The sequence below is a fragment of the Micromys minutus genome (assembly GCF_963924665.1).
Source record: "Micromys minutus genome assembly, chromosome: 16".
In the NCBI taxonomy this organism is placed as follows: domain Eukaryota; kingdom Metazoa; phylum Chordata; class Mammalia; order Rodentia; family Muridae; genus Micromys; species Micromys minutus.
The window spans coordinates 30,997,128-31,019,711 of NC_137985.1; the positions used below are offsets into that span (position 1 = coordinate 30,997,128).

The window sequence follows — 22,584 nt, forward strand, 5'->3', positions numbered from 1 at the left end:
TTAAAAAGGGACTTGAGCAGGTATTTATATATTCTTGTTCATACCAGTATCATTTACATGGACAAAAGATGGCAGCAATCCAAACATACATGATCATATGAGAGTATACATACATACATACACACACAGTATGAAATAGAATGAAACCTGATATGACATAGATAAATCCTAAAAACAGTTGTATGAAGTAAGAGACAAATATACACTTCTACTTAAATGAAGTACAGGGATATTCAAATTCATGGAGACGAAAAGCAATACAGTAAGTAGGCGCCAAGTGATGTCGGGAAGCAGTCGTGACTCGGTAGATACAGGCTCGGAGACAGTGCTGCGTACCATCAGATGAAGAAGACAATGACATAAAACTGTACAGCACAGATGTGACTTGGGATTCTAAGTGTGACAAAAAGTCATGAACATTGGGATTAGGGCAGGGATCTCACTTTACAAGGACTGTTCTGACTACTTTTCTGGAAAAGAAACTACCAAGGAATAAGTAGCATTTTTAACAAGATGGCTGACTTTAACTATAGTGGTATTACAAGTGGGAAACAGGAGCCCGAGTAGAGTAGGGTCAAGTTTACTTCTGAGGATGGGAGAGAGAAGTGGGTGAGCACTGCATACACCAACATGAAATAAACTTTAAATGTTCTCAGCTTCAGACTAACTAATGTTGTAATTTATATACAAAAACGAATACAGGACCCCCAATCATATATTTATATTTTAATATAAATTTTATGAACAAAACAAAGTTTTAGTGAGTCTACAAGGTGAGGAACAAGAATCAGGCCAATTCCTGCATTTCCTTACTCCCCGTCCCCTTTTTAGTCAGTGTCATCTAGAAACTTGGTGGCCAGTAACTTCACTGAGAGTTAGATACTGATTTTGAAAAAAGTTAATTTCTAGAGTAGTTAAAATGACTGAATGTAGAAAAATTGTTTAAGTGTGTAAATTTTAGAGTCACTCATGCACTAGAGCTTATGTTCAACTTGGAAATCCAACCAAATCAGGCTTTGTATTTGACTAGCTATACGGGGTGTCGGGGGTAGTGGAGGGGCAATATTATAACCGGTCAAGCCCTTATGCAGCACATATACCCAAGCTGAAAATCTAGTATATACATTAACATGCACTTTTTGTGGCTGGACTCATTCATGAACCAATCAACTGTACATGGTCTGTGCTTATTCATCCTTACAGTAGGCAGAGAAGAAATATCTTGCTTGGGCGGAAACAAACTTTGACTTTTAAAAAGTGATACTACATTGGTATAAAAACTGGCCAACGCGAGTATCCCAAAACTTGGTTTGAAATTCAGACAATTTAAACGCGGCTAAAGAAATACCTGATGAATGTGAGCCATCCTTTCCCTGAAGTGTCACATACAGTTAAGATACAGTAGTATTTGTATGCAGAACATACTAAGATTGGAAGGCGCTCGGTAATGGGAAGAGAACTCTTCAACAACTACTGTTTGCAGTTTACAGAACAGAATAATCTTCTCGAGGAAGAAAAACGCCACATAGCAGCACTATGTTCACCAGGACTGTGCAGAGATGACAGCTTGTCATGTGACAGGAAACCAAACCTTCTGGCTGCTCACGACATCACTGAGCTTCCCTTTAATCTTCAGGAAGTGTCTCTTGAACTCTAATCCATCGCCCTATTTTAGAAATAATAGAAATTAAAAATATTAAAAAAAAAAAAAAAAGAGTATGTCAAAAGAGTACATTCTCGTCCCTGGTCAGAGAAACGAACAGCCTTAAATGTGTCCAGGTCTACTCTGCCTCCTCCGTTCTGAGAATATGGGATTGCAGGTACGCACCAACATTCCAGCTCAGTTATGCACTCCATATAAATCTGACTGGTTTGAACAGGATTTTATAGCAATTTATAGGTTTCTTTAGAGTAGAAACCTTCAAATTTTAATTATATATCAAAAATCTAGAAAAGAATTATTTCAACCAGTCTCCTACATACAGAACATGAATTACTTTTCAACATTTTCTAAGAACCACACATAAACTCTCAGAAATAGACATTATTATACTGCTTTGGTTTTAATACAGAATAGGCTTGCAAACTAAAAATAAAAGGTAAGAAAAACAACAATATTAATCACAAAATTTGTGAAGTTCATTATATTCTAATATATAACCTTTTTAATGTCATAACTTTTATTAAAAATAGGAATCCTATACATGAGATATGTTCTTCTAACTGGGCTGCCTAGTCTGGCCTCAGTGGGAGAGGATGTGCCTAGCCTCCCATAGGAATCCCAGGGGGTTCCCCACCCTCTCAGAGATGGGGAGAGGAGAACAGAGGATTGTGGGAAGGGGTGACTGGGAGGAGGGCAGTGAGCAGGATGTAAAATAAATAAGTAAAAAATAAAATTTTAAAAAAGGTATTATATATAAATCAAAATAATTTAAGTATTTCAAAATATTACAAATTGTAAATGTCAGGAGATATAATCTAAATTTTTCTTTTAGTTTTCATTCAGCTGTATATTTTACAAAAAGAAAGAAAGAAAGAAAGAAAGAAAGAAAGAAAGAAAGAAAGAAAGAAAGAAAGAAGAAATGGGTAGAACAAACTCCCATGTAGGGCTAGTTGAATTTGTGATCCTCCTGCCTACTGAGTACTGGGAATACAGGCAGATATTGTCATACCTGGCTTTATCTGTTCAGAGGGTCCAATCTCAGAGCTTCTGCATGCTAAGCAAGCACTCTACAAACTATAATTCACCCCTAGCCCTCAAGATTTTTATGCTAAGGAAGATGTCAGGGGGTGGGGCAGGGAAGGGGAAGAGAGAGAAACAACCAAAAAATATTTGAAAACGAGAAGATAGCCAAAGTCAATGCTTATAACACTAAACTGGAAAAAAATCGAGTTACAATATATTTACAAATGCCAACTAACTAGTTATATTCATGTGGATATACTCCAAAACTTTCTGAGGAAGTCTGAAACCACATAGGATGGAACCTTACATTGGCATATACCATCTGCGTTCCTATGTATACAGAGCTAAATCTGTAAATATGGCATAGTAAGGGTAACACAGTAGTCAGTAGTAAAATAGAACAATTATAACAATGGTCTATAATAAAATTGCCAGCATTACTACCCTCCCTTTGGAGCTATTACTAAAGCTACACCAAAACAAAAAGCATGCAGTACTCCACAGTTAATACAAAAACCAAAATTAAGTAATAGGAAAGTAATATATATAACATGAACAAAAATATATGCATAAAATATCTACTCTAAACAAAAAGAAAATGCACAGCCTAGTTGGGAATAGGGTAAGACAGCGTAAGAATTCACCATGCTCATCAGAATGTGCTCAACCCACAAAGCTTCAGAGAGGGTAGAAGAGGGGTAGACCATTGTACGTAAAATACAAAGCCATTTTGAAAATCTACATAGAAAAATACTATGAATAAAATATATGAAAAATACCTTAGAAAGCCGGAAGTCAACCAGTATCTTCTCATCCATTTCTACCAAATTAATTTTGAAAATCAACTTATTGTTTCTTCTATCAGTTGTTGATACAGTAACCTAAGGCAATAAAAATAAGGTCAAGCCACATACATACATGAATAGAAAATACTCTTTAACAATTCTTCTCAACAGGACTGTCATGAAGAATACTATGTGTTTCAAGACTAGAGAGATGGCTCAGGTTAAAAGTACTTGCCACTAACTCTTCCAGAGGACCTTGGGTCCACTCCGGACACCCATGTCAGGGGGCTCTCAGTCACCTATGATTCTAGCTCCAAAGGATCTGATGCTTCCACAGACACTGACATACACATGTACACCAACACTTTTAACATGTAAATTTAAAAAATAAAATTTTTAAAAATCTTACTTCAAAAAAAAAAAAAAAAAAAGAATGCTCTCTCTGTTTCCAATCTAAACCAAGCTGTGAGTTCAAACTTTAGTCTAAGTGAACTTGTAGTTAAAAAAAAAAAAAAAGAACAGACATAATATGCAGTCACTGATATTGGGATACTAACCCCAGAGGCTTGCACTCCCCCAGAAACAACTCACAGACTGTATGAAGTCCAAAAATTAAGAAAACAAAAAAAAATATATTTACAAAACAAGAAGACTTTGACTATTTCCATGTTGCGTTTTGTTTTGCATGTACTTTACGCTCATTGTAACTATTAGGTTTTCAATGCATACTGTCAAGCCCATGAAAAAATCAAAATATATTCACATAGTTTTATGTAAAAATTATTTTAATATCTGAAAAAACAGTACTGACAAAAATGTATAATTTTAAGCAAAAAATGTTTAAAATCTGTACATTTATCTTTGTTTTGTAAAATAAAGTCGTTTAAAAAAAAAAGTATTTTAGCAAAGCAGAATTGAATAGAATAAAGACTGGAGGTGTAGCTTAGTGGTAAAGCATTTGCCCAGCATATACTATTCCTGGGATCAACCCTCAATACTGTAGCCAAATATCTGAGAAAGCAAACAAGATTATTACAGAACAAGAAGAGCTGGGCATGGTGGCCCACACCTTTAACTTAATCCCAGCACTCAGAAGGCAGAGTGAGCAGATCTCTGTGTGTTTCAGGTTAGCCTGCTCTACAGAATGAGTTCTAGAACATCCAGGCAGGGCTGTGTTACACAGAGAAACCCATCTCAAACAAATACAAAAACAAATGAGAAACAACACGAGAGAACGAGAAGCTATTTGAGGCTGAAAAGCTGGAACGAGAGCCCGCACCAAGACCCCAAACATGGAGGTAAGGACATCTTCAACTGCAGCTTAATATAAAATACTAACTTTTCTAGTTAGTAAAAAGACTAACTAAACACAAGACAAAACAAGCACACACACACACACACACACACACACACACACACACACACAAAATAAATAAATAATTAAAACTTCCAATTGTTCCTTTTTCAAATTACTTATATTTTTAGAATGCTCACTGACCACTGGTAACTTTTACTCAAATATTTAAATTTCTATGGGAAAATAATGAAAACTAACAAAACCTACTTGATTCATACAGCTCTTCTTCCACTGATAGCCCAACTTCTCAAAGGTCTCTGTCAGGCACTGGTAAGATTTGTCTGCATCCAATTTAGTAAAGAAACGGGTCATCCTTTTGACCAAGCGCTGCCAGGGGTTCTGGACATCAAATAAAAAAGCTGAATAAATCCAGTGTAACCAGTTTACAGTTTATATTAGTCTGATATTAGTCTTTTCTTTAACTTAGGCTTCTTTCCCATAATGGCCTCCTCTAATTATTTCTTACTTATCCAAATTATCAACTAAGTGAATTAATACCAGATACCTAAAATTTAAGACCAGAAAAATAAAAAGTTATTTATTTGAAAAATCAAGTTCCTTACCTGTGAAGATCCAGGGGTACCAAGTAACTGACTGTTTACAAGCATATGATCAGGACACGTAGGCTGGGAAAAACTGATGCCTTGTACCAGTTTGTCCACATTCGAGGGACCAGTGTCCCACAAGGAAAGCCCTGTCCTCGGCTCTGGCTGGGAACTAGAGAACTTCACATTTTCTTCACTAAGGACATTAAGAGGGAAGAAAAGTATGACTTCAATTCTCTGTTTTTAAGGTGGCTTCATTCTTTATTATTATTATTATCATTATCCATTATTTTATTATTGTTAATTATTATTAATAATAATTGTTTTAATTATTCATTTTGTGTTAGTTGTTTGTTTGTATTTTTGAGACAAGATTGCATCTTGTTTCTTAGATTGGCCTAGGCTGGCAACTGAGTACACTTGTGACTCAGTCTTCCAATTAGCAGTTACAGAGTCAGACTAAAAATATCTTTAAATAAAACCCACCAGAATTTTCTTATATCACAAAATCATTCTCATTTTGGTAAAATTATTTGCATTATTAAGTAAAATATGTATGTTTTATTTTTTATGGGAAATAATTACATTTAAGAAACAGACTTAACCTGCTAATCCATGGAAGCACAAACTTGTAATTAAACACTCATGAGGCAGACACGGGAGGATCAACACAAGTTCAAGACAGCGTGGGCTACTTAGTAACACACTATCTCAAAAATTATTAATTTTTATAAAAGTCTTACCCGGAGCCACTATTGATGGGAGAAAAGTCCAAATTGGAATGAATGTGCTTAGAGAGTCCACTAGACTCTGGCATAGCACCTGACGGAGCACGTGGCCTCTTTGCTCCTAAAAAAGGAACAATATAAATCTTCTATTCAAGTATTTAACCCAGCTCGCATTTTGAATAAATAAAGCCACATCTAAATACCACTTACTGAATGCAAAGTAATATAAAATAAACATTAATCTTAAACAATTTTATGTTTAAACAAAAAATGTTACACCAGTGCTTCCCTAAGGCCACAAGTTTAATGCCATCTTTCATGAGTAACATGATATTCAACAAAAGAGTAGCTCAAGAACTACTTTAATTTTAATTTAATTAAACTTTTAAAATTTTTAAATAACTCAGTAAAGAACGATAGCCAATACAAAATAAGACCCTCAGCTAGACTACAATCCATGCTACTTGTCTCCTCCTACTCTCTAAGGAAGAATTATTTCAAAACTTCAATTCTCTTCTAAAATTATCAATACCACCCACCATTCCATCATTACTTAGCATGACATACTCTCCCACTTTTAGAAAAAATACTGCCAACAGATGTAAAATAACATTGTATATCACTACCAAATCTGCAAATACACTTCTTATACCTCTCTTACACACACACACACACACACACACACACACACACACACACACAAATCAGACAAGGAAGAGAAGGCATTTCTAAACATAAGAAATAAGTTCTCTTCAGCTGAAATGTAAAACTATGGAGAGACATCCAAAAGGAAAAAAAATCACTAACTCCGTTTGGGACAAATCATGCTTGATAGAAATGTGCTACATCAACATGTAGTCCTAACAGAGGGACTACAGAGATGGCTCAGAGGTTAAGAGCACTTCTTGTTCTTGGAAAGGACCCAGGCTTCGTTCTCAGTAGCCACATCACAACTCACAACTATCTGTAACTCCAGCTCCAGTATTCTCTTCTGTCTTCATGGGCACCCAGGCACACACACGTGGTACAGACACACACACACACACACACACACACACACACACACACACAGAGGAAACATAACACATATAAAATAAAGGAATAAAATCTCTGTGGATATCAGAAGACAGCCTTTGAAGAAGACAAGATCAACCATAGAAAACATTGCAGTTCAGACAAAAGGCTTCACAATTGGATTAGGTGAGATAAGACACTGAGCTATGACAACAGAATGTACAGAAAGAAAGCCACAAAACTACTTTTGAGGTGTGAGAAATGAGAAATCTTCTTTTAGAGAGACAGCTCAGTGGGTAAAGACATATTTGCCATACAAGTCTCATGACCTGATTTGATTCCCAGAAGTAGAAACAACTCCAGGAAGTTGTACCCTGACATCTATAGTTATGTTGTATGTATATGTACACACATACACACAAATAAACTTCTCTGAGATGCTCAGTTGTAAATTAAAGAAATTAATATTAAATAGTTTTATCATCCAAGTATAGTAATACACACCAGTAACCCCAGCAATACACAGGAACTACCTTCAGTCTGGCCCAGACTAGGCTATCCATTGATTAGGTGCCAGACCACTGACTAACTCAAAAGAAGTAACAAAGGTGTTATCTATATTTATATAACTATTCCTTTGCTGCTGTTACCATGGTTTTGTTTTGAAATAAGGTCTCACACAGCCCAGGCTGGCCTTGACTTGACCTCTTGATCTCCTGTCTTACCCTCCTCTGGGGTGCTGGGATTACAGAAAGAGCCTATAAAGTTCATTCCCTCGCTCTCTATTTCCCAGTTAAATAAGGCACACCAAGACTGGGAAAATACTAAAGTTTATGTAAAGACAGGCATAATACCACAAGTTTGTAATCTCAGCATTCCAGGAAGTGGAGCAAGAAGGATGCAAACTGGATACCAGGCTGAGCTGTGAGGTGAAACTTTGTACTTAAAATAGAAAAAGAAGGTCTTGAGCAAAAGATTAGTGAGAGAATTTGCCTATCATAAACACATTATCTTTCCTAAACTACAATCAGCTGCATTGATACAGGGCATAGGGAAGTGAAAAAACAGTCTGAATTTGGGCTACATTTTGTCTGTTAAGTACAGAAAGCAAGCCAGAAGTAGGAGGTGAGAAGTACTTTACAAAAAAAGAAAAAAAGACTTATCCTGGGATTTAAGATGGGTAAGGACAGAACTGAGCTTCCAGGAAGATAACAGACATTCAAAAGACAGAATAGACTCTGAGTCCAGTAAGATTCAAACACTTGTTGAGGTCGTGGAACTAAAAAGGGGAGGGGCAGAAATGATCTAGACTGGCCACCAGAGTAAGAAGTGAAGTCAGTACACTGAAAAGATCATCCAAATGAATAGTTAATTTCCCAAGCCCCGTGACAAATTTACGTGTGGCAGCATGGGAGCACAGACCTATAACTTCAGCACTCAGGAGGCTGAAGGAGGCAGGAGGATTCCAGAAACAATTCCGGTGCGGGCTACGGTGAGGAGGCAGAAGAATGTGGAAAGACAGATGGTGAACCACCAGGGAGAAACTTTCCCGATCCCTGACCCAAGGACATGAAGGTGTGGGAAAGAAAACATCCACAGCATCCTCTACATGAGTTATTTTCAACCAGAACAAGGCATAAAAGCCATCCAGAAGAGCTAGAGACAAATTCTTCATTTGTCCCTGGACTATTAACCCTCTCTCCTTCCACTCAAACTTCTGTTCATAGAATCCAATGGAAAAGTTGCACCTTCACGTCATTAATCCACTTAACAGAATATTACTACTGTTACAGAACATTCTTAGTCTCCATTAACTCACATGCTACAAATGTTCCATCCACATTTACTTCTTGTTTCTTGGTTTTCACCTTCCACTTAAATAGCATTCCACTTAGCTTAACGTGGTTTAAGATCCCCATAATTAGTTAAATTAGTGTTCTCTCTCTCTCTCTCTCTCTCTCTCTCTCTCTCTCTCTCTCTCCCTCTCTCCCCCACTAGAGAGTTTGTGTATTTTATAATTTTATCTATGTCTCACAAAATAAATTAAGATTTTTTTTTTACCTCTGTTAAGCAGTTTGTTGTACCATCTGTCTTTCTTAATGTCTGGGATGGTGATCCTCGCTGATGGGTTCTCAACTAGAATTTTATGAAGCAAAGCTGTAAAGAAAAAGAGGTATGCAGATTAGACAAACCTTAAAAGACACAAAAGCCAGAAACATGGTTCATGCCTACAACCTCAATAGTTGAAAAGCACAGGCAGGGTGCTTGAGGCCAGCTTGGGAAATATATATCAATTTTAAAAAGAACTTATACAACTTCCAACATCAAAAATGTAAGCCAGGGGACTAGTGAGATGGCTCAGCAGTTACCCAGCAACCACATGGTAGGTGGCTCACAACCATCTCTAAAGGGATCTCATGCTCTCTTCCAGCATGTAGGTGTACATGCAGAAGAGCACCCCTACACTTAAAAAAATACATACGTAAACCAATTATTTTAAACCAGGGGTGAAAAGTGACTCAGCTGATAGTCCCAACATTCAGAAAGCTAAGAGGATTGCCAGAGTCAGGTCCAGCTGAGATGCAGGACAGTATGTTAAGTATAACATAAACCTTGTCTACCAAAACAACAAGCCAAGTGTGCTAGCATCTAACACCAGCATTTGAAGGTGGAGACTGGAAGATAAAGATCATTCTCTACTATACAGCTGAGCTCAGGGATCAGTTTGAACTAAACAAGACGTTTTCAAAATCAAAGCCGACAGCAAACAAACATAAAAATTAAACCACAAAAACACCAAATGAGAACACTGAGAATTAAAAAAAAAAAAAAAATCAGAATAGAAAAGACCTTTCTCAGCATAACAATATAAGTCAAAACCAAAATAACAAGAATTTAGATATGAAAATTTTAAACATCTGCACATTAAAACATCCAGCAAAACTAAAATAAATAATAAACTCTAAGAAATACTGTAACAAATGTTACACACATTGATGCACTTTTGAAAAACCCCCCAAAGGATTGAGAAAAACTATAAATTTCATTGCTTAAACAGAGCAAAAATAAAACAAGCTAGTAAGTTACATACTTAGTATCGATATTAAATTTAAAATAAAATCTAAGAAACAGCATCAGTTACAGTCTTACTAGTTAAAAAAAATCACTTTTGCTAGGCATAGTGATGTACACACTTAATCCCAGTATTCAGTAGGCAGAGGCAGAGGCAGAGGCAGAGGCAGAGGCAGAGGCAGAGGCAGAGGAATCTCTGTGAGTATGAAAGTCAGCCTGGTCTATTATATAGTAAGTCCCAGGCCAGCCTGGTCTACATACTGAGTTCCAGACAAGCCAGGGATACAGGAAACCTGGTGTTTCAAAACACAACAACAAAGTAACTAGAGTAAATGACAAAATTATACAAACTTAAAAAGTAAATTTGTAAAATAAGCCATAACACTTAGAAAAAAAAAATACAAACACTGTGATCTGCTTGTGGAAGAAAAAAGCTTTATGTAAATAAAAGACACACAAGCATCAAGTAACACGGATGCTTATCATACTTCTCTAAGTAAAATTAAGGAAAAACCTACATCTCTAAACTAGAAGAGTAAAACATCCACATAATGAGTACCATCAGTCTTTAAAATTATGATGAAGACCCCAAATTAAAGATGTAGGAAAATGCTGAGTATCAAAACTGAGTTATGAAATATGATTTACCCTTTGCAAAATCATCTTATAACTAATACACATATAGTATACATTTGCATCTACTATATATGTTTTCAATAAAAGCATAGGCATATCTATCAGAATATTTTTAAAAGACTATTTTTAAATGACACAATTAGAGTTGTTTCCTCCCTCTCTCTTAACTTACACTTTCTAAGTTAAAGGTAGCTAAAAGGACTATGGAAAAGAAAGAAAGAAAGGGAGAAAGGAGAAAGAAGGACGAGAAGAGGAGGAGAAAGGCAACAAGAAGGGGGGAAAAAGAGAGTTAGGAAAAATCAACTAACATGACACTATTGTCCACAAAATTAGTACTTTCAAACAACCCAGTTACCCAGAGGAGCAGAATCAATTTTTTTCCAAGGGTTGAGATAAGTTTTTTTTTCTTTCCAATCAGAATATTCCTGACAGCTATCACTGGGCTGGTCCCACGGCAATTCTAAAAATAAAACAAGTTGCAGTTTTTGACTTTCATAAAATTACGTAACAAATATTTCAAGGAAAAATAACTGCACGAAAAGAAAATGAACAATAACATAAAAAGAATACAATTTTCCTCCACAGTAATTCAATATGGTTTTCATGCTAGGTTTCACAGAAACTTACTCTCTCAAAAGTATCATGTTATGGCTGAGATACAACTTAGTGACAGAATTCTTGCCTAGCAGGTATTGGGCCCTGGGCTTAATCTCCAGCAACGCCAAAGGAAGTGTTGAGATTTTTAATTTAATGGTAATATTTCATGAAAATAACCCTCTGGGTTACAGTTTTCAAGGTAGTTAAGAATAAGATACAAATAATAATAAGATACATGTTTGTTTCCCTCTAAAGTTGATACTGTAATCCCAACCCCCAAGGTGATGAATGTAAGAGCTTGTTTGGAGGATCTTTCAGGGGCTGAAGCTACTCAGTGCACTTAACTGAAAGCTGACCCTCCTCCATCGAGGGAAAGTTGTCCTTTTCAACTGAGCCCACACCAGCCTCACCAAGCAGATCAGCCAAATCAAACCCATCAATCAATGAAGGGAAAGCTGTTCCAACCAGATCACTCACTCTCATATTCCCAGTGTGATGATTTTGGAGGTGGGGCCTTTTGGCAGGCTGACTGGGTCATGAGTATGAAAACCTTAAAAGTGGGATTTGGGTCCATATGAAGACACTAAAGAGTCTGCCTCTCCTCTCAGTAAGGTGGTCAACAGCAAGGCAGGAAGAGAGAGAGCCCTCAGAAAATGACCATGCTGGCAGCTTCACCACCAGACACCAAGCCTTCATGATTTGTGTGAAATAAATCTGTATATAACATGTTCACTGAATGATACGTAGTAACTGTAGCCCAAGGTGATGAGTTAAACACTAACATAAAACTATTAGAGAGCTGGAAAGATGTACCCAAAACTAAAGGCTGGGCTCACAACCTTTCTACTAAAGAATTAAGATTCATTTTTATTTTGGTATAAGAAATCTGACTTTTCAGAAGAAGTTTTCTCATGATTATACAAGCCTTACCTCCAGCCAACATTGCAGTAAGTACTATTCCACAGGACCAAACATCAACTGGTTCTGCATGAAATTCTTTTCTCTTTAGAAGTTCTGGAGCAACATAAGGCAAAGTCCCACACATCTTGTTCAGTAAGCGTTCACGATTATTATGCCGAAACACTGTTGCCAAGCCAAAGTCAGAGATTTTTAGGTTATCTAAGCCAAAAGAAAAAAAAGAAAACATTGAATTAAAAGATTTGAAAATATATACACTTATATATAAATTACTGGAAATAACATTGATTTTGCTTAAGGCTTATAGAACTTGAATTATTGAAAATGAGCAAAAAAAAAAAAAATATATATGTATGTCATCAGCTGCTCCACGCCCTCCCCGGCTCCCCCGCCACATGTAGCAGAGGACTGCCTTGTCTGGCCTCAGTGGGAAAAAATGTGCCTAATCCTGCAGAGAATTGATGCACCAGGCTACGGGAATAATGGGGGGAAGGAAGGGGCTCTCAGAGGCAAAGGGGAGGGGAAGAACTCTTCTATGGGGGAACAGGGAAGGGGACAACATTTGAGATGTACATAAATAAAAATAATTAATAAAATCCATGTAAATGAAGAAAGAGTAAAAGGCACCATCATTTATACTAAACTTAGAAAAGGCCTGATCTTCATAACTACAGAGAAATACCATCAACAGAAAAACCAGTTTGCACCAGGTTACACAAGAATAGTGTAGATGCCCTCCTGGAAAACCCAGGAAAACAGCAGAGCAGAACCCTTCACTGAGGACCGTGGAGGGTAAGGAGTCATCAGCAAAGCTGGTAACTAAGCATGGCTTCCTTGTATGCAAGTAACAGGCACTGTGCCAGCCAATGCAGGTAGGAAATAAAATCAGTGAGACTGATAATAAACTGGAGTTATATTGGCTATGAAAATACAGACATTATAGAATGTTGTAGCAAAGGGAGCAAAGAAATTAAGGAAAGTCCTATTATGACAGATTATCAATGAGCACAACCGTTTTAAAAGCAGTCTGGCCAAAGTGTCAAAATTTGAAATATTCACTCTTTAACAATTTTCACAAGACCATACTCACCCACAGCAGAAATTCCATAAATTCACAAATGTAAGGATATTTGTAATAGTGTCAGTTATAAATGTCCATCAATAAACAAGATCGTATATATGTACAATGAATATGGAAGTAATTAACAAAAACAAAGTTCATGTACTCAAATCAGATATGTAAGAAAAAGGCTAGCAGCATAACATGGGATTTAAGACCCTCATCCTAGCTGCCTGGAAGCCAGTATTCTGCTAGCAGCCTTCAGTTAAAGATGAAGATGTAGAGCTCTGATCTGCGCCTGCATTTATGTCTGCCTGGATGCTGCCATGTTCCTGCCTTGATGATAATGAACTGAACCACTGAACCTGTAAGCCAGTCCCGATTAAATGTTGTCCTTAAAGAGTTGCCTTGGTCATGGTGTCTGTTCACAGCAGTAAAACCCTAACTAAACCAGGTAGGAAGATACATAATCAGTAAGCAAAAACTAGTAGCTTTTCTATATATCCACAACAAATTTCCTGGGGGTGGGGGTGGGGGAATCATATTCACATTTTTTTTTAAGATTCTTTATTTATTTTATGTATGTAAGTACACTGTAGCTGTCTTCAGACTCACCAGAAGAGGGCATCATATCCCATTACAGATGGCTATGGGTCACCATGTGGTTGCTGAGAATTTAACTCAGAATCTTTGAAAGAGCAGCTAGTGCTCTTAACCACTGAGCCAGCTCTCCAGCCCCACAATTGCTTTTTTAAAAAAACAAAAACAAAAAACCAAGACAACAACAAAACCCAACAAAACAAACAAGCTAGCAATAAACCTAACCAAGAAAGTTAAAAAAATTCTACAATAAATGCTTTAACACAGAAAAAAAGTAAAAGATACTAGAAGAGCCACACTCACAGACAAGACAAAATTACTATTACAAAAATAACTGTCTTGCTAAAAATGATTTCTATTCACAGTCACCATCAACACTCCAATCAATGACTTTCTTCAAAGGACTAGCAAATCCTAGGCAGAAAGGGCAGTACTGGAAACTTCACAATAATGATCTCAAGTCACACTGTAAGAGCATCATGACAAAAGCAGAAAAACACATGTAGACAAATGAAATACAAGAAAAGCTCTTACAGCTACGACCACCTTTAACTTTTCTTCCCTTCATTTTTTGTTTTGTTTGTTTTGTTTTGTTGAGACAGGGTCTCTCTAGGTTGTCCTAGAACTCATTCTGTAGACCAGACTGACCTTAAACTCAGAGATCCACCTCTTTCTCTCTCTTCCTCCCAAGTACTGTGAATAGAGGTGTGCAACATTTTTATTTTATGTGCATGGATATTTTGCTTGCACATGTCTGTACACCACAGAGGCTACAAGAGGGGGTTTTATCTTCTGGAACTGGAGTTAAAGACAGATGGTTGTGAGCTGTCACGTTGGATGTTGGTAAGAGAAACCCAGGAACACAACAGTCTTATCCTCTGATCCACCTCTCCAGCTCCTAACCCCAGCCACCTAATTTTTAAACAAGTGTTAAAAACATACATTAGAAAAGGTCTCCTGAGCACAATGGTGCTGGAAAAAGTGAGACAACCACATACCATTAAGCCATCTCTCAAACTTTGCACAAAACCATATTAAAAAAAGATCAAAGCCCATAAGATGAAATTTGAAATTCTGAATTAACTGCTAGAGAAAAACAAGCAATCCCAAGATCTGACTAGGCACAGCAAGATCAGAGTAGGTTACAGTCAACAGGATGACAAAAAAATCTTCTCCAACTATATCTGACATGAGCTTGATATCTACAATATCTACAGAACTTCTAAATGTAAACCAAAACACAAAAGCATCCAATCAACAAATAGATGGATGGATTTAACAGATAGTTCCCTAACAAAACACACAGAAACTTTTTTAAAAGGACAACAATTTTACGACATCTATAAAACAAAACTAGAGCCATGTACACACCTGTATTCTCAGCAGTCAAGAGACAGAAGAAGGGCAAATGCCAGGGCATCCCTAGTTGTATAAGGAAGTTCAACAGCTTAAGACGTACATCAAACTCTTCTGAGACGTAGATTTGAGGCAGGGTCTCCCATAACCCTAGTTGACCTCAAACTCAGTAGCTAAGGAGGACCTTGATCCCCAATCTGCCTCCATTTCTAAATGTTGTGAATGCAGGAACACACATGTCTCAATAGAACAGGGCCAGAGAGATGGCTCAGGAGGTAAAGGCACTTGCCACCAAGCCTGACAACCTGAGTTTGACCTCCAAGACTAAAGCACAGGATATTTCAACAAAAGCATAGCATATTAAGTCTTTAGAGAACTTTTCAATTTTCTTATAGGGCTGGCGCAAAGGCTCAACTGTTAAGAGTGCAACTCATTCTTCCTGAGGACCTGAATTTTATTCCCACCACGCACATCAGGTGGATAACCAAGTAGATCCAAAGGACCCCCTAACTTTCATCTTGCCTCTCTAAGTACCACTATATATGTGCCATATACATGCACACACATACACAAACACACACACACACACACACACACACACAAATAAATACATGTTAAAATCTTTTACTTACTCATCCAGGGAGCTTCCACTATTCCAGGTATTTCTCTGCCTCATCTACAACTATATCATTAAAGACTTGTGAAGTCTAAATACAGTCTCTGAAACTTCCATATATTCTTAGGGTTTGGAGGGTAGTTTGGTTGGTTGGTTTGGTTTGGTTTGGTTTTTTGGTTGTTTTTATCCCAGGATTTCAGTAATGTGAAAGCCTTGATTGGTTCTATATGACTAACCTAAAATATAACATTAACAAGGGCTAGAGAAATGGCTCAGCAGTTAAGAGTTCTCCCAGAGGTACTGAGTTCAGTTCCCAGCAATCACATGGTGACTCACAACCATCTGTAATGGGACCTGATGCCTTCTTCTGGCAGACAGGTGTACATACAGATGGAGTACCCGTGCATTAAATAAATAAATAAATAAATAAATAAATAGCATTAAAAAATGTTAGTCTTACCCCTTTCATCCAAGAGGAGGTTTTCTGGTTTAATATCCCTGTGAGTTATTCCAATTCCATGAAGATAAACCTAAGTGGGAAGTCAAACCAGTAGAATTTAGCAACTCACATTAATGATGCTAATTTTAAGCAAGGCAAAAAGAGACTGTAGTACCTACCACCCCGGCCATGAGTTGGTGGAAGAACCTCTGAGCGTCTTGTTCAGGCATCCCTATGTCTGGCTCTGTAAGAAATAATTATTGATAGTCTACTGAGAGATTATAATCAGGCATCAATCATATAGGCTCTTAATCCATATCTCACTATGTTCGTACTTAGGCAAACAGAAAATTACACTATCAAAAGACTGAAGTCCATCAACAAATACACCACTAAATAACTCACATCTTCCTAAATGCTAAATAGTAAAAATAAGCTAACATCGTTTTTAGGAAAATAATTCAAAACTATCAAAGTATTTTAATCTTATACTAACCCCAATGAACTTCATTTTCTTCAAATGTCTCCCTTCAAATGTTTCTTCTAAACACAAAGTCTGGGGCTGAAAGGATGGCTCAGCAGTTAAGAACACTGGCAGCTCTTCCAGAGAACCAGGGTTTGATTCTCAGCACCCACATGACACAACCATCTGTCAGCTCAAGGGGATCCAGTGCCCTCTTCTGGTCTCTCATAGCATCAGACGTGCCTCCACAGGCACCAGGCATGCATATGGTACATAGCATATAAAACAGCCATAAAGTAAATAATTTTAAATAGTTCCTTTTTCCCCAGTGTTTCAGTATGACTGCCAACAGGGAAATCATGTACAATTTCACTACATAACAGGCTTAAATCATAAAACTTTCACATTACAAAGTCAAGAATGCCTGAATTTTACTCCAATTTTACAGTTATGTAACCAATTCTGAAATAAAATTGATCTAACATTTAAAAATGCAGCTGAGATAGTTTGGGTGGTGGTGATGAAAGCCTTTGATCCTGGCGCTCAGGAAGCAAGGGCAGATAAATCTGAATTCAAGGTCAACCTTGTGTACAGAGTGAATTCCGGGACAGCCAGGGTTACACAGAGAAACCTTTTCTCTAAAAACCAAAAACAGCTGAGAATGTGGTTTAGTAGTAGATCAGTTAAAGGGCTTGTGGTGAGATGGTGGGTTTCACCTCCAGCAGCACACACAATGCAGACACTTGTTTAGGAAAATTAATTATCTTAAGTCTTTTCCATACCTATTCTATCAAAGAGTTCTCCTCCACTACAGTACTCCAGAAACAGATACTGGATATTGCCTTCCCTTCTGTGGCCATAGAATTTCACCACATTCTCATGATTTAACATCTTATTGATGCAGATCTCTTTCTTAATATTTTCTGGACAGTCTATGGCCCGCTTCATGTCTACAATTTTCACTGCAACGGCTTCTTCAGTTATTCTATTCACGGCCAGTTGAACTCTTAAAAGAGAGAGAAAGAAAAAGTTACAGCATTTTCACCTCAGAATTCCATTTCTCCTAAATCTTCAAAAGATTAGTGATACATGCCTGTAATTCTAGCAGTTTAGGGACCAAAGGGTCCAAGTTCAAGCCCAGTCTGGATGACAAAGAAACTGTCAAAGAGGGAAAAAAAAAAAAAAAGCCTAGCAGGGAGTGGTGGCAAATGTCTTTGATCCCAGCACCTGAGAAGCAGAGGAAACCAGAGCTCCTGGAGTTTGAGGCCAATGACACACTCACTCTCTGTACAAACAAACTGATGGGGGCAGAGGACAGTGCCTGAGAGGCTGCCTCTCATTTAAGTGCACTTGCTTCAGACCTCAGTACAGTTTCCAGCACCCACAGGGCAGCTCATAACCATCTGTAATTTCCAGTTCTGGGGATCCCACACCTGACTCCATCAGCACATGTAGTACACTAACATGCAGGCAAACATACATATTCAAAAAATACATAAATCTTAGAAAAAAAATTTCAAAAAATTAGATGTAACACATCCCAGGAAAATGAAATGGTCTCTGCCCTGGTCCCAAAAGCAATGAGACAAAATTTAAGTGCTGCAGTTCCAAGAAAGTCTTCTGTGCGTGCAAGTTATCCAATAACTGATGTTTTCAAAGACAGTAACAATTCAAGATTACATCACATATATACATGAGCTAGTCACACAACAGCATTACTTTACACTTATTAATCTCACCCATATATGCCTGAGCTAACTGCTGAAAGCACCTTTAAGGTAAGAACCATAAATTCTATCATCAGACGAAGAAGCAAATGCACATAAAGCTTGCTCAGGAACACAAAACACAACCAGGATCTGCAGAGTATGAGGACCTGAAATCAGGGAAGATGCTGCCAGGGACTTTTCAGTTGGTTTGTTAGGAAGACAATTTTGTTATAAAGGAAAACTTTATACAAGTGAAATTTTAAAACTTGCATCAACTAACACAGGCTTGTAATACCTACCTGGGAGGCTACACTGTACCACAAGTTCAAGGCCAACCTATGCAGTTTAACAAGATTTTGATCTGAACAAAAACAAAGGCAATTAGTTGTTCGATTTACTGGCCTAGACATGTCCCAGCATGTGTGATGCACTAGGTTTAAAGTCCACTATCACAAGAGGAGGAACAGGCTTGGAAACCGACTTGGAGCCTTGATTTACAAATGCAAATATCAATGCTCTTTGCCACTTGAAACAAAGAATTCTTTTTAATTGGATATTTTCTGTATTTATATTTCAAATGTTATTCCCTTTCCTCCAAGGATTTTTTTTAAGTGTGTACTCAGACAACAGTAGGAAAACTAAAGCAAGTAAACAGGTAATATTTAAACTAGGGAGATCGTGGAGATGGCTAAGAGGCTTTCTGTAAGGCCTGACGATCTGAGTTCAATCCTCCAAACCCTCAACAGAATCAGCAAGTGTCTTCTGATTTCCACAGGTGCACTCACCATGGCGGAACTAACGCGCGAGCGCGCGCACACACACACACACAAAATGCAATAAAAAAATTAAAATGATGGTTCAAACTTACTCTCCATAGGCACCTTCTCCCAAAGTTTGCACCAAATCCCAGTCTTCCACAAAAGGCACTGCCATGACTCCCAGCACAGCGACTGTAAAATGCAGGATTCCAGAAAATACGGGGGATGAGTGTAAACTCTCATCACCTGGAATACCATTGGGCCGTATCTCCTGCCATGACTCTGCTCGACTTTGTTTTTCCCTTTACATCTGATCCATGATTACCCAACTCATAATTCTAAATTTAAACATTGTGTCCTGTATATAGCAAATCCCGATTCCACGACTGTCCTCCGCCTGAGGCAAAACTGAACACTTGCTTGACTCGGAGGTTAGAAGACAAAAGCTTTCCGGCGAGTGACCGAGAGAGGGAGTAGAAGGCATGGCAGGATGCCGAGGTGGGGGGCAGCTGGGTGTAACGACGGTGATTACAGCCGGAGAAGCCCCTCCTCCCACCCGCACACTTCCAATTCCCACCCCAACGGCACGTGTCCCCAGCACCCAGAGGGAACGGGGCGGGGCCAAGCCGCGGAGAGAAGCGGAAGGCAGGGACCCCTAGAGCCGGAAAAGCATGCGAACCCCGGAGGCTTAAAAAAAGGCCCTGGTCCCTTTCCGCTGGAGAACCGCGGGCCACCGGCTCCAGCCCCCGCTCTAGGCGGCCCTCCCACCTCTCCGCTCGCCTGGACCACTCCTTCACCGTGCCAGTCCGCACTAATCAAGCCCTCTGGGTCCTTTGCTGGAGTTCTTTCCCACCGTTCAGGACGCTCTTCTCACCAAGCAGTCCTTAGCAGCCACAGGAATCCAAATGCACAGCTTTTCCCGCCAAAACCTGCTTGCGTCATGCTGTCGCAAAAGCGCACACATTTGCCGTAAAGCGGGCCAGCGCACGTTGTCCTATCCCGGGCTCTGCAGAGGAGCAACATCGATTGACCGACTGAGCAAGGGCCCCTCCTTCTAGTACTGGGTGTGCTTGGCTGGAGTTCTGATGCGGCCGTGGTAAGACACAGGTTAATGAGATTAGGTATTGACGACTGCTTTGGTGAGAACTGATCTGTGAGAATAAAATGGCATCGGGCGTGCACTACGCTGGACGCCTTACATTGCACCGGAGAGGCTTCATCCAGACCGCGCATCAGTTGGGCCCAGGTCAGGAACCCGGGTTCCTTGTTGCTCAGAGCCTGCAAAGGCTGCACCTTTAACTACGTAAGCCGACCTGCTTGTGACCTCGGAGGCCCTTGTAGGAAAGGTTTATGAGGCTCATACCATAACACTCAATTGTGGCCTCCTTAATATTCGAACTGAGAAGCTAGCAACTGCTGTTGGAATTAATTCTGGAAAAAAAAACAAAGAAGGAAGGAAAGCAAGTGCATGCTTGTAACCTTAGAATTTGGAAAGTGTAAGCAAGAAAATCGTGAGTTAAGTCAACTCGAGCTAAGCAGGGTTAGTCTTCTCAAAAAAAATAATAATTCACAATTCACATCGTCTTGCAGTCCAGTGAGGGTCACCAATTTTGCCTGCACAAGACTCCAAAACGGTTAAATCTAACCTTCTTAAAGGAAAACTATTTGTACTAACTTTCTTATTCTTAAATGACTATGGTGACCCACTACTCATTAGAAATGAGGCAGGAGATACTCAACCAAGAAGCTTTCAAACAAAACCTAACAGTAGACTTAATGGTGACTCATATATAATCTCATCCTAGAGGCTGAGGCATGGGAACTGTTTCAGGCTAGTCAACCTGAGCCAATGGGGGGGGGGGTGGAATGTGATATGATCCTATCTAAAAAAAGTTATGGGTTGGGAAGCGCAATCAATATTAGTTACTAGGCTAGACTTAATGGTAGAACGCTTGCTTGCCAAACATGCAAAAGGCCCATAAGAAAGTGAGAAATGTCAATTCTAAAAAAAAGGACTTAGATACAAAAAAATAGGGAAAAACTGAAACCATGTGCTGGCTAGAGAAGTGCATTGCCACTGAGCTGCATCTCCAACTCCATGCAATCTGTCGAGTAAAAGGTGAAATAACCTGGAAATGTTTATAAACTTAAACTATGACATCAGTTTAGGATTCATGTGATGAAAACAAGCTGTTAAATTATTTCCATTTCTTTGTAATTTCCTGTCTGTGTTCTGTTCAACAAATATAAAGACCCATGAAGTTCCTCTAGTCATAAATGGAATCAATGTCTTATTTCCTGGAAAAGACACAGTATGAGTCCTGACTTGGAGAGGTAGGGGTGTGTATAAGGGGTGTGTGTGTAAAACCCTATACCAACTAGGGACCAGATGTAGAAAGATCAGTTCAGGTTCACACTGGTTATATAGAAAGTTGAAAGACATCCTGAGCTAAATGAAATACCTTCAAAAAGAATGTGTCGGAACAGATGAAAAGAAAATTGGACAGCAATAGTGTACTTGTACATATAAAACTAATAAAATTTGCAAAATGAGTAACTAAACAAATTGGGAGGGGAAAACTCATAGTAAAACTCCCTAAAATATTTACAAAGGAATAGTAGTAAGACAAGAGTCATAAACTTGCCTGTAATCACAGCACTTTGGAGGGAGATGGAAGAGGATCAGGAATTCAAAGCCATCCTCAATGACAGTCTAAGTTTGAATCCAACCTAGGCTACAAGAGACTGTTTTTAGGGGAGAGAGGGATGCAGAAGAGATAGCCACTATTCCTTTCTGAGTATGAGAAGTTTTTGGAAAACTGAAAGCCTACTGACGATAAAAAGTAACAAATATAATGATGAATCTCAAAGACACCAATGACAGTACAGGAAAATGATTTGACTTGCATTGTGGGATGCCCAGAAGACTCAGACTGAAATGAAAAAGCAGGCAATTCTGAATATGGAAGTCAAAATGGAGCAGTCACAAGACTACCTATGAAAAAGATCTCTAAATACTTCTTGTTGTATAACCAAGGAAGAGCTCTTCCCCAAAACTACTAATAAGGTTTGAGATAGTAAATAAATGATAAATTATGAAGTAGGCACAGTAAAAAGGTGGTGGTTATCCTGAAGATAGCAATTAAATTTAAGTATATGTACTGAGAGTTGAGCCCATATACTTTCCTTCTCTACATTATTACATAAAGGTTACAGCCTGGCCAATATCCTTGAATAAGTGGACA

General features: G+C 38.4%; 1 protein-coding gene across 2 annotated transcripts; it reads right to left on the bottom strand.

Moving 5' to 3' along the window:
- Nucleotides 1-960: 960 nt before the first annotated feature.
- On the bottom strand, nucleotides 961-19,526 carry CHEK1 (checkpoint kinase 1). Of its 2 annotated transcripts, XM_080930643.1 has the most exons (12): nucleotides 19,450-19,526; nucleotides 17,655-17,878; nucleotides 16,589-16,653; nucleotides 16,431-16,500; nucleotides 12,351-12,539; nucleotides 11,179-11,283; nucleotides 9,177-9,272; nucleotides 6,117-6,222; nucleotides 5,392-5,569; nucleotides 5,036-5,167; nucleotides 3,466-3,567; nucleotides 961-1,666 (listed from the first exon to the last, which is right to left on the bottom strand). In XM_080930643.1, exons 1-12 carry the CDS (start codon nucleotides 19,512-19,514, stop codon nucleotides 1,571-1,573), a joined length of 1,428 nt encoding a protein of 475 aa, XP_080786769.1. In that variant the 5' UTR covers nucleotides 19,515-19,526; the 3' UTR covers nucleotides 961-1,570. The 2 variants fall into 2 exon arrangements, with proteins under 2 accessions (XP_080786769.1, XP_080786770.1); XM_080930644.1 differs by lacking the exon at nucleotides 3,466-3,567.
- Between the last annotated feature and the right edge of the window lie 3,058 nt (nucleotides 19,527-22,584).

Coding starts and splice junctions, on each gene's coding strand:
- CHEK1 (XM_080930643.1), bottom strand. CDS start 19,514: ATGGCAGTGCCTTTTGTGGAAGACTGGGATTTGGTGCAAACTTTGGGA. Junction 9,273..11,178: donor AATTGATTCTGCTCCTCTGG/GTAACTGGGTTG, acceptor TTTTCTTTACAG/CTTTGCTTCATAAAATTCTA. Junction 3,568..5,035: donor AGAAGAGCTGTATGAATCAA/GTAGGTTTTGTT, acceptor TTATTGCCTTAG/GTTACTGTATCAACAACTGA.